This window comes from Podarcis liolepis, assembly GCF_965112155.1.
Source record: "Podarcis liolepis genome assembly, chromosome: 2".
Taxonomy (NCBI): Eukaryota; Metazoa; Chordata; class Lepidosauria; order Squamata; family Lacertidae; genus Podarcis; species Podarcis liolepis.
The window spans coordinates 10,851,853-10,864,254 of record NC_139555.1 but is presented as its reverse complement, the minus strand read 5'-3'; the positions used below and the strand labels follow the sequence as shown (position 1 = coordinate 10,864,254).

The 12,402-nt window shown below is 44.9% G+C and overlaps 1 protein-coding gene across 4 annotated transcripts; it reads left to right on the top strand.

The window, feature by feature from the left end:
- The first annotated feature begins 3,086 nt into the window (after positions 1-3,086).
- Positions 3,087-11,943, top strand: MFSD5 (major facilitator superfamily domain containing 5). Of its 4 annotated transcripts, XM_083490256.1 has the most exons (3): positions 3,087-3,204; positions 5,598-5,683; positions 10,029-11,943. In XM_083490256.1, the coding sequence occupies exon 3, from the start codon at positions 10,083-10,085 to the stop codon at positions 11,439-11,441; it is 1,359 nt and encodes a 452-aa protein (XP_083346382.1). In that variant the 5' UTR covers positions 3,087-3,204; positions 5,598-5,683; positions 10,029-10,082; the 3' UTR covers positions 11,442-11,943. The 4 variants fall into 4 exon arrangements, with proteins under 4 accessions (XP_083346382.1, XP_083346383.1, XP_083346384.1 ...); XM_083490257.1 differs by lacking the exon at positions 5,598-5,683 and having other exon boundaries at positions 3,109-3,204; XM_083490258.1 differs by lacking the exons at positions 3,087-3,204; positions 5,598-5,683 and adding an exon at positions 5,719-6,783.
- The last annotated feature ends 459 nt before the right edge of the window (positions 11,944-12,402 follow it).

The following is a 12,402-nucleotide window of genomic DNA, read 5'->3' as shown; positions in this document are numbered from 1 at the left end:
GTCCCCTGTAGCTTCGCTAACAATAATTAATCATTTTATTTGGGGGAATTGATAATATTATTTGGGTGAAGGCACATTTCAAAGCACGGATGCCAGATGTTCGACTCACTGGGTTCTTATTAACACGTGTGTTTTAGTGCAATTGGTAGCAGAGCTGGCAGGGAGGAAATTAACCACATTAACTTTCCTTGCGCAGATGAATCCCCAGATGGGATTCAGAGCAGACAGCAAGAGCCAGATGTGCATTGAAGGCAGTTCAAATCAACACTGACTCCCAAGTACTGCAGCCAGGGCCAAGGTAGTTATATAGCCTCTGTCCCAGTGCACCTTTCACCTCCCATAAAACAAAACACATGGCAATCTCGCCATGTTGAACTACAGACTACTTCACTGTGGGTTTTCTGCCACCTAGTGGATTAGCATATAAATTGAAGCTTTGAAACAACGTTAAAGGACTTTACAGTGGTACCTTGGTCCTCAAACTTAATCCGTTCCAGAAGTCCGTTCCGAAACCAATGCGTTCCAAAAGCAAGGCGCATTTTCCCATAGAAAGTAATACAAAATGGATCAATCCATTCCAGACTTTTAAAAACAACCCCTAAAACAGCAATTTAACATGAATTTTACTGTCTAACGAGACCATTGATTCATAAAATGAAAGCAATAAACAATGTACTGCAGTCACACAATCAATCAATCAATCAATCAATCAGTAGCTGAACTAGGTTCCACACAGTCACAAAAGCAAGAGCCACAAAAACATAAAATAAATAGCAAAAATAGACAGAACTCAGTGTAACACTCAAATCGGAAGCGTAACACTCAAAACAGAAGTGTGGCACTCAAAATGGAGCATGTTTGGCTTCCGAAAACAGTTCATAAACCGGAACACTTACTTCCGGGTTTGCAGTGTTTGGGTTCCAAGATGTTTGAGTATCAAGGCGTTTGAGAACCAAGGGACCACTGTAGTCCATGCTTGCATGGTCTTTCCGTACTGACAATTAGGGTGCTTCATGATTGGAGATTTGTTGTGAAATCGTGGCTGCTCATACTTACACAAGGTGTTGTTGTTTATTACACCATCCAAATTATTATTATTATTATTATTATTATTATTACTATTTATATCCCGCCCATCTGGCTGAGTTTCCCCAGCCACTCTGGGCGGCTTCCAATCAAGTGTTAAAAACAATACAGCATTAAATATTTAAAACTTCCCTAAACAGGGCTGCCTTCAGATGTCTTTTAAAGATAGCTACTTATTTCCTTCACATCTTAAGGGAGGGTGTTCCACAGGGCAGGGGCCACTACCGAGAAGGCCCTCTGTCTGGTTCCCTGTAACCTCACTTCTCACAATGAGGGAACTGCCAGAAGGCCCTCGGCGCTGGATCTCAGTGTCCAGGCTGATAATGTAATCATGATAATAATTCCAGCCTGTATCTTAAAAAAAAGAAATAAACATTTCCTCTTAATGTGGAAAATCCGTTCAGTAAAGAAAAAGAAACATCAGTGATGCAACTTCATTCACTGCTTGTGTGGAAGCTTGTCAATTCATTTTGGAGGGGAGGTTGCCATGAAATATTGGTGGATGGCCCCAGTCAACCAAACTCTTACTTCACACCTGAGCACAACCTAGCCATTTGTTCCAAGCAGCCGAATGTTTGTTCTTTTTTTCCATGTCCAGAATGGAATTTCAATCCAGCAAATGCAATTGGTATTCACAGTTGTTCTTCCTTTCAGGTTCCAAAGGGTATGTTATTGATTACCTCCCCCTTCCATTATTTGCAATGTGATTTCTTTGCATTGAAAGGGGCAGACTAATCAAATGACAATGTACCGGTAATTAGGGAGAGGAAAAGTGAGGTGCCGTACTTCCATGAAGAGGAAGCTATATCCCTCCAAACATTGTTGGGCTCCAATTCCCATCAGCCCCAGCTGGAACCACCAATTAAGACTGGAGTTTATTAGGGATTTTAGGGAAAGATCTGCCAAAAAAGCTGGAAAACATCTTCATGTATGCGATAACGGCTGCGAGAGTTTTAATAGCGCAAGGATGGAAGACTAAAGAAACCCCAACTGAAGAATCAGTTAGAGTGCAGTGCTGTTAGAGTGCAGTGCTGATTCTGCCAAGCTTGCAGGTTTGATCCCTGCATGGGGCATAGCTGTCAATGCTTCCCTTTTTTAAAAGGGAAATTCCCTTATTCCAAATAGGATTTCTCTCAAGAAAAGGGGAAGGTTGACAGGTATGGTATGGGGCAGCTGCATAGGCCTGCATCGCAGGGGGTTGGACTAGATGACCGTACGGGTCCCTTCCAACTGCACATTTCTACGATAATTTCCAGTACAGTAGGGTTAGGAGAGAGAGGGGGCAAACATATCTCTACCCACTTTCTCAGTGAGAACCTGGAGGCTGAAGAGAAAAACGAATTGATCATCCCATTTCATGTATTAGCCATATATAGTGCGTGTGTAATTTTAACATTTCAAAACTTGACTTCCTTCCCCCTCTTTCTGCAGTTCCTTAAGTTCATTTTTAATATTTTCTGCAAATCCAGACTAACTCAATTTATTCATTTATTAATCTACTTTACATATACACTCTTATAAAACTGCTGGTTATTACGATACACCTGCCAATGTTCTTATCTATTTACAGTTTGTTTGTAAATATTCAATAAACCATTTCCATTATTTTATATAAAAAAAGTTTCTTATCTTGATTTATTATTAATGCAATGTTGTTGTTTTTATGTACCTACGTATTTTTTGCCATATTTTGGTTGGAACTGTCCGCCACTGCTTCAGTTTCCTGTAGAGGTACTTTTTTTAATACGTGGTGGAGCGGCCTAAAAATTAAATCCTCTTCTTACAAGAGATGCAAAAGAAATTCTTCCTGTTGTTATTGCTGCTGCTGTTAAATTAAGGTTGTTGTTGTTGCTGCTGCTAAATTAAATTTGTACTAAATAAAAAGCCGGACGGACCGAGGCTTAATACACTTGGCGCCGCAAGCAGCCTGCATTTGCGGCGCTCGCCTCCAGGGGGCGGCCTCGCGACAGGCCGAGCGCGCGGCCGGCGGCCACGTGACAGGCAGCGCGGCGGCTCCGGAAGCGGAAGCGGAAGCGAGGCGTCGGGCATGCAGCGTGAGCTCCCCCCGGCGGAGAGGACGGGTCTGAGGGGAGGGGAGCCGGAGAGAGACCCAGGCAGGTTGGTAAAGGGAAGGGCCGAGGAGGGGGGGGGGAGGGCGGCTGGGGGAGGGGATTCCCCCCCCTCTGGCCGAAGGGTCGGAAGCGAAGAGGGCTGGGCAGGAAGGGGGCTCTGCGTGAAGCGGGGGTCGGGGAAGGGGGTGTTGCTTCCTCCCTTTCCCGCCCTGGAAATGCGGGTGGGGGTACTCTCGCATTAGGGCTGCCGCCTTTGTTCTGGGGTGCGATTTATTTCCCCTCCCCACCCCCCAATCCATTACAGTGGTACCTCGGGTTAAGTATTGCTGAAGCGTATGTAACCCGAGGTACCACTGTACAATCTTATCATTCACACACAATTGTTGTTTAGTCGTGTCCCCGACTCTTCGTGACCCCATGGACAAGAGCACGCCAGGCACTCCTGTCTTCCACTGCCTCCCGCAGTTTGGTCAAACTCATGCCGGTAGCGTCGAGAACATTGTCCAACCATCTCGTCCTCTGTCGTCCCCTTCTCCTTGTGGCCTCCATCTTTCCCAACATCAGGGTCTTTTCCAGGGAGTCGAGTCTTCTCATGAGGTGGCCAAAGTATTGGAGCCTCAGCTTCACGATCTGTCCTTCCAGTGAGCACTCAGGGCTGATTTCCTTCAGAATGGATAAGTTTGATCTTCTTGCAGTCCATGGGACTCTCAAGAGTCTCCTCCAGCACCATAATTCAAAAGCATCAATTCTTCAGCGATCAGCCTTCTTGATGGTCCAGCTCTCACTTCCATACATCACTACTGGGGAAACCATAGCTTTAACTATACGGACCTTTGTTGGCAAGGTGATGTCTCTGCTTTTTAAGATGCTGTCTAGGTTTGTCATTGCTTTTCTCCCAAGAAGCAGGCATCTTTTAATTTTGTGACTGCTGTCACCATCTGCAGTGATCATGGAGCCCAAGAAAGTAAAATCTCTCACTGCCTCCATTTCTTCCCCTTTTATTTGCCTGGAGGTGATGGGACCAGTGGCCATGATCTTCGTTTTTTGATGTTGAGCTTCAGACCGTATTTTGCGCTCTCCTCTTTCACCATCATTAAAAGGTTCTTAAACACAATATGCTTGACTCCACTGCATGACGTTTCACACACCTGCCTTTGCAAAGGTTCCCTAACTTGGCAGAGAGAGGGACAGAGAGAATCGTAGAATCATGTGGAAACCCAGCCAGATGGGCGGGGTATAAATAATAAATTTATATAATAAATTATTATTATTATTATTATTATTATCATCATTATCATCATGTATGTAGTCAGAAGGGACCCAGGGGATCATCGAGTCCCAACCCGCTTCAGTGCAGGAATATGCAGCCATCCCATACGGGGATGGAACCTGCAACCTTGGTGTTATCAGCACCTCGCTCTGACCAGCTGAGCTATCCAGGCTGACCTAGATAGAAAGAGAGAAAAGACTTGAACTATCAATACAGGACGTAGCATTTTGCATTGAAATACAGTGGTGCCCCGCAAGACGAATGCCTCGCAAGACGGAAAACCTGCTAGACGAAAGGGTTTTCCGTTTTGGAGGTGCTTCGCAAAACGAATCTCCTATGGGCTTGCTTCGCAAGATGACAATGTCTTGCGAGTTCCTGTGGGGTTTTTTCCCTCCCTCCCTTTTTCTAAGCCGCTAAGCTGCTTATCAGCTGATCCAATCAGCAGATAAGCCGCTAATAGCGCAAATCCACTAATCTGTCAATGGGCTTGCTTCGCAAGACAAAAAAACCGCTAGAGGAAGAGAATCACAGAACGGATTCTTTTCGTCTTGCGAGGCACCACTGTATGGGACAATCCTGAATTATACAGGACAGGTGGCAACCCTAGCTCTGCATGCAGCCATCTCCCCTGGGTGGTGGTGTGGAGAGAACTTTTCTCTGTTTCGCCTCAGAAGTGCCATGCTGCTATGTGTGTGTAGGGATTTGGGATATAGGGGGAGGAGGTGTATCCAAGCCTGGCCCCCTCACAGGCTTAGCCAAAGTGTCTTCTGTTGCTGAGCTGCTGCGGCTTGGGAGCTAATAGCTTAACCTAAATCTGTATGCATGAATTGTTTTGAGGACACGGTGTTGGCATTGCCTGCCTTAATTTACCTAGGCTGCACACTTGCCTCCTGTAAGTAAGCCCCGTTGAGTTAAATGGGGCATACTTCCCAATAATAATAATTTTATTATTTGTACCCTGCCCATCTGACTGGGTTGCTCAAGCCACTCTGGGTGCACAGGATTGCATTGTTAGTACAGTATATTTTCTGTAACCAATACTTTTGAGTTAATAAATCAAAGTTAAAAAACAAATAACTTAATGTATTATTACATGGTTTTAGGCAGTGCTATTTTTCCAGAAAATGAGGTGCCGGAGCTCACCATGAACGCCTCTCTCTTTCTCTTAGAATGGCAATGGCACCTGCCTGAGAGCTGCCAGAACTTACCTGAGAGGTGCTGGAACCCACTTGAGAGGTGCTGGAACTGAGTTCCGGTGAGTTCTCCCTAAAAAAGCACTGGTTTTAGGTTGCCAGACTTCCACACTTTCCTAAATCTGATTGCAAAAGCCAAATAAGCCCGTTCATGCTTTCTTTAGTTCTAAACTGTGCTGCTCCTTTAAAGCTTGGGGAAATAAAATACTCTTAGTTCCTCTATTCTCCTAATACCATTGTGAAGCAGGTGGCTGTTCTGTTCTAAAGATAATCTCCTGAAGGCACTGGAGATGAATCTGATGCCATGAATCTGGTGAGGAGTTGAGCATAAATTGAAAACCTGCATAGGGCAGGTGTTTGACCAGTAAATAGAGAGATTCACATTTTTAGGGATCAGTGATAATTAGTTATACAGTGGAAGGTTATGGAGGCAAAACATTAGGGGTTTGTGAGGAAACAATATGCGTTTACAATTGTTTTCTGCACTATTGAGTTTAAATTGCTCTTTCTGGTTTTCATTGTTAATACTTGCATAGAGGTAAGGTGTGGGTGTTGATCTTTATCAGGTTAACATGAGAGCTACAAGCTCCATAGCTGAGTTGTAGGAAAGTTGTAATTCAGGATTGCTGCAATAATATTACACTCTCAGATATTTTTAGTGGCTTCTGCCTCCTGGCTGTAGAGGTATTACAGACATTTTAATAACAGGCTGCAAAGGAATCCTTGGGAGACAGTTTTGTAGTTCAACCAAAAAGTTGTTCTTGATTGCTCCCAAGCTGTGTGGTGGAGGAGATGGCTAGTTTAGCTGGTTGAGCTTGTTTTTCACTGCTCATATGGGAAGCGTTTGAAACAACATGAGGAATACTTGGCTGTAGCAGCCTCTAGTAACCTCAGGCTCACTCAATTTCTCTTTCTTAGCTTTGAGGAGGCACAGGATAGTTCCTCAGTGGCTCCCTTTGGCTCTCACTATCCCGGTGGTCTTTACACAGTAGTTTATCTGAGCTACTGAGAGGGCTGCTTTACATTCAAGTCTCTGGAGCAATCACTTCCTTGCAATTTCCAAAAGTTAGGGTTCGGGTTTTTTAAAATGAAGTTATGTTTCAGGCAGCGGAGAGCATTTCAGCAGGTCTTACTTTGCATATAGTGTGGGACGCTGATCAAGGTTAGTATGCATTATTTCTGTCTCTTCTTTGACTCTGGTATGCGAAAAGTAATTGGGCATCATGAAAAGTCTCAATTTATTTTGGGGTGGGGGGAGGCATGGATTGTATCTCTCGTGGTGGGGGGAAATCTTAAAGTAATTTGGCTTTATCAGTAGAACAAAGCTGTTTCTTCCCTTCTCACTTGGGCTTGAATGCCCAGCATTGCTCCCCATTCCCCTATCCTGGGGGTGGAGAGTCTGCGGCCCTCCAGATATTGTTCGATACTTCATCTCTGACCATTCTGGCTGTAAGTGATGCCAGTTAGAAATCAAGGACAATCTTGAGGTTATAGGTTAGGTAAAAAGTAAAGAACCCCTGGATGGCTAAGCCCAGTCAAAGGTGACTATGGGGTTGTGGCGCTCATCTTGCTTTCAGGCCAATGGAGCCAGCGTTTGTCCACAGACAGCTTTCCGGGTCGTGTGGCCAGCATGACTAAACCACTTCTGGTGCAATGGAACACCGTGACGGAAACCAGAGCACACGGAAACGCCATTTACCTTCCTGCCACAACGGTACCTATTTATCTACTTGCACCGGTGTGCTTTCAAACTGCTGGGCTGGCAGGAGCTAGCACAGAGCAACAGGAGCTCACCCCATCATGGGGATTCGAACTGCCAGCCTTCTGATCGGCAAGCCCCAGAAGCTCAGTGGTTTAGAACACAGCACCACCCGCGTCCCTGGTTAGGTTAGGGAACATTAGGTTCCTTAACCCCCTTTTTGCCACTAATCGCATATGCTTCTGCTTTTACACTCTGTCCCATTTGCAATTCTATTTTTTTTTTAAAGATATTAAGGTTTCAACATATTACAAAATATGCAAAAAAAACCCCGAAAAAATAATTAAAGAAAAAGGGGGGGGAATAGAAGAAAAAAGTAAAAATATAAGATAAAAAACAATTAAAAAAACAGATTGGTCTTTCCATGTCTTATCTTTCATTTGCTTGTTTCCCCGACCTCCTCACACCTCCCTTTTTGTATTCCAGTTCAAATTAGTTAGTTCAGCAAATCCTTTCCCTCTTTAATTTTATCTTAATCTCTTATCTTAAAATATAATAACTTTAAATTTTCACCTGTTAACAATCCATTTTTACATATTCCTTTTAACATTGCTGCTTAAAACCACTTAACTTCAGTCCAACATCATTCTAACATTCATTAATTTTGCAGTATTTCTGTAAATAGTCTTTAAATTTCTTCCAATCTTCTTCCACCGACTTCTCCCTGGTCTCGGATTCTGCCGGTCATTTCCGCCAGTTCCATATAGTCCATCACCTTCATCTGCCATTCTTCCAGAGTGGGTAAATCTTGTGTCTTCCAATACTTTGCAATAAGTATTCTTGCTGCTGTTGTGGCATACATAAAGAAAGTTCTATCCTTCTTTAGCACCAATTGGCCCCCGTTTGCAATTCTAGTCTGTGCCAACTTTAAAAACTACAAGATGAAATTGAAAGATAAGCTAAAGTACACGTGGAAGCTAGCCCTGTTGTAAAAACTACAAGATGAAATTGAAAGATAAGCTAAAGTACACGTGGAAGCCAGCCCTGTTGTTAGACCCACCTTGTATGCTCAGAAATACCACTATGTAGCTTGTGAACATAAGAATTGCTCTGCTGGAGAAGACCAAACTTTCACCTAGTCCACTACTCTCCTAGAGTCCCTCTTGAACAGTGTTTTTCCACCAGTGAAGCATATGAATATATTGGACAGGTGGGTGGGACCTGAATGTTCCCAAAGAATTTGTACAATATGAGTAAAATAATAATAATAATCAAGTCTATGCAATTTCCATCCATTTAAAAATGCAATTAAAATAAGAGGGGAGGCGTGGGATTTCTGTAATTGCAAAGATGGAACATGGGTTAGAAAACAGTTGAGAAGCATTGCTCTAGGACGCTTCACAAACAGCCTGAAGACGATTGGTCTTTTATTGTGTATAGCCAGCATTTTGGTACTTAGAGCTATATTGCTTATGAATGGAAGGCTCATTTAGCAGCATGTTATAAATATTAGTAGCATGAAAGGAGAAGTTGATTCTCTTCTAGTTTACACAAAACTTTCTTCTTGGTTCCCTGGAGGTGACTCCCATTTGTTGCAGATGGCCAGGCAATACAGTGGTGCCTCGCAAGACGAAAATAATCCATTCCGCGAGTCTCTTCGTCTAGCGGTTTTTTCGTCTTGCGAAGCAACCCTATTAGCGGATTAGCGCTATTAGCGGTTTAGCAGCTATTAAAGGCTTAGCAGCTTAGAAAAAGGGGGGGGGAGCGAAAAAGACTCGCAAGACGTTTTCATTTTGTGAAGCAAGCCCATAGGGAAATTGGTCTTGCGAAGCGCATCGAAAAATGGAAAACCCTTTCGTCTAGCGGGTTTTTCGTCTTGCGGGGCACCACTGTAAATTGTTCACTTAATGTACTCATTGTTTCAAAATGTGTTCAAAGTTTTGGCGTGTCGTCATTCATTTAAAAACACGTATTCAAAAGTTACAATACAGTTATAATACAATATGTGTTCGATCATTATATCCCCTCCACAGACACATCTGTGATGATGGTGGCATTAAAATATCCTGTTCTTCTTCAATAAAAGAGAAAAAGGGAGACCAGATTGTGTCAAAGGTATCTTTTTCGGAGAGGCCTTTGATTAGTCACTGATGGTATGTGAGGCGTTTTGACAGAGCAATGCTCCAGATGTTATTAACACAAGCCTCTATTGGTATATTAGAAGTTTCCTTCCACTGTTGGGCAATAACTAGTCTAGCTGCTGTGAACAGAAAGGAAATTAATTATTTAGATTTAAGGGTAGAATTTGCGGTCAAATCTAATCATAATAAGGTAAGTGCCAAATTAGGAGGGATAGATTGTTTAGTGATTTTGGAGGACAGATTAAAAACTTTTCCCCAAAAGGCGTGGACCACAGGGCACTCCCACCATACATGAATTTAGGAATCTCGTTCTCCACAGCCTTTCCAACATAATGGTGAGCTTAGAGGATTTATCTGTGCAAGGCGTGGGGTGGGGTGTCATCTTTAGTGTGCAGGGTGTGTGAAAGTGTTAAGACTGCATAAAAGTGTGCATACAGTTTGTACCAAGCTTTTTCAGAAGTGTAAATGCACCACAGATAAACCCTGCTCTGCCCACCTCCAAGTCTTGCTGCAAAGCTGCCTAGTGCAAATTGTCACATCCGTGTCTCTTGCCTTCTTCTCTTTCAGGTGTGTTGGGAGCAGATCTTGGGAGATGCGCTGCACATGATGATTTAGAACACCATGCTGGTCACTGCCTATGTTGCTTTTGCCTTCCTCCTGCTGATATGCATTGGCTTGGAGTTCTCTGCCTGCCGTTCCAAGATCACCGGCAGGTCTTTCTCCAACCCAGCCTTCCTGCGGTTCCAGCTAGACTATTACCAGGTCTACTTCCTGGCCCTTGCCGCTGATTGGCTGCAGGGACCTTATCTCTATAAACTGTACCAGCACTACCACTTCTTGGAGGCTCAGATCACCATCATCTACGTCTGCGGCTTTGCCTCCAGCGTGCTGTTTGGGCTGGTCTCCAGCTCCTTGGTTGACCGCCTGGGCCGTAAGAAATCCTGCATCCTCTTCTCCTTGACTTATTCCGTCTGCTGCCTCACAAAGCTCTCCTGGGATTATTTTGTGCTCATTGTGGGAAGGATATTAGGGGGGCTGTCCACTGCCCTGCTCTTCTCTGCCTTCGAGGCGTGGTACGTCCACGAGCACGTGGAACGCCACGACTTCCCGGCCGAGTGGATCCCCGCTACCTTCTCCAAGGCTGCTTTTTGGAATGGCATCATCGCTATCGGAGCCGGCGTGGTAGCCAACGTCTTTGCCGAATGGCTGGGGCTGGGCCCGGTGGCCCCTTTCATGGTCTCCATCCCCTTTCTCATGCTGGCGGGTGTCCTGGCGATGAAGAACTGGGATGAAAATTATGGCAAGAAGAGGGCTCTCTCCAGGACTTGCACTGATGCCTTGAAGTGCCTCCTCTCAGACCGCCGGGTCTTGCTTTTGGGTACCATCCAGGCTTTGTTTGAGAGTGTCATCTACATCTTCATCTTCCTTTGGACTCCCGTCCTGGATCCCCACAACCCACCCCTGGGCATAGTCTTCTCTAGTTTCATGGCGGCCAGCATGGCAGGCTCATCGCTCTACCGCGTCGCAACCTCCAAGAAATACCACCTGCAGCCCATGCACATCCTTTCCCTCTCGGTCCTGATGGTCTTCTTCTCCCTCTTCATGCTGACTTTCTCTACCAACCCTGGGCAGGAGAACCCTTCCGAGTCCTTCTTGGCCTTCCTGCTCATTGAGCTGTCTTGCGGGCTCTACTTCCCTTCTATGGGTTTTCTGCGGCAGAAGGTGATCCCCGAGAAGGACCAGGCAGGTGTCATGCACTGGTTCCGCGTCCCGCTCAACCTGCTGGCCTGCCTCGGCCTGCTGATCCTCCACGACAGCGACTACAAGACAGGCACCAGGAACATGTTCACCATCTGCTCTGTCATGATGGTGATGGCCCTCCTGGCCGTCGTGAGCCTCTTCACGGTGGTCCGTAACAATGCAGAGCTCAGGTTGCCCAGTCCGCCTGGTCAAAGCGAGGTCTCTTCTCCTGAGCTCTGATATGTGATGCTTTTTCTTGGGGGGAGATGCTCTGGAGTTGGCCAGTCGTCTGTTGCACATCACAGTGCTGGTACTGTATATAGGTAAGGACTTTGCAGAGAGAACACAAGAGTCTCTTCTGAGTCTTGTGTGTCCTTTTTCCCCACATGGGAGAATCTTTTCTATGCCTTTTTCAATAAGGATTGATCCCTATCGGACTTGATCTGTGGCAAGCATAGCTTTCTTTTCTGCACCGTGGAGTTTTTGATTCCTGAGGCATCTTGACTTCTGCTACCAAAATTTGTGTGTGAGGGTGTGGGGAGTGCTTCCTACCACTCTCTGGATAGATTGTGGAAAGCAATGGGTGAAAAGGACACAGCCCTCTATTATTATTATTTTTAAGTGAGCAGTGAGGTTGATAGACTGACCATCCATTATCAGTATTGAACTTGTTCACAATGTCAGCCAAATTCCATGTTGTCAACCCTCTGCTTTTGGAAAAGAATAAAATACATAAAGCTTCTCTTCTCAGTGTTTATTTGGGGGGGGGGGGTATATATGGTGAGGCCTTCATAGTTTAGGCCCAGGATTGAGTATTGGTGGCTCTTTGGATGCTGTAACTACAGTTCCCATCATTCCTGACCATTGGCTGTGCTGATGTGGGAGGGAAGGGAGAGGGCTAACCCTTCATGCGCACGAATGAAGGCCCTGTATTGCTCAAACTTCTCCCTTCCTACTACATAACTGATTTTAGAGTTGCAACATTTTTAGAGGGCGGGCAGAAAGGAGAACCTGAAAGGTTTTCCACATAATTTGATCCGTAACAGGAAGCACAACTTGTTATCAAGCGAAAGAATATGAAAGGTTTGTCTTTTAGCAAATGTCTTGAGATGGAGATAGAAATCATAGAATTGTAGAACTGGAAGTGAGTATTTAGTCCGACCCCCTGCAAAGCAGGAATACGTAGCTATCCCATACGGGA

What these genes read in the sequence shown, in the direction of transcription:
- MFSD5 (XM_083490256.1), top strand. Translation starts at nt 10,083, where the DNA reads ATGCTGGTCACTGCCTATGTTGCTTTTGCCTTCCTCCTGCTGATATGC.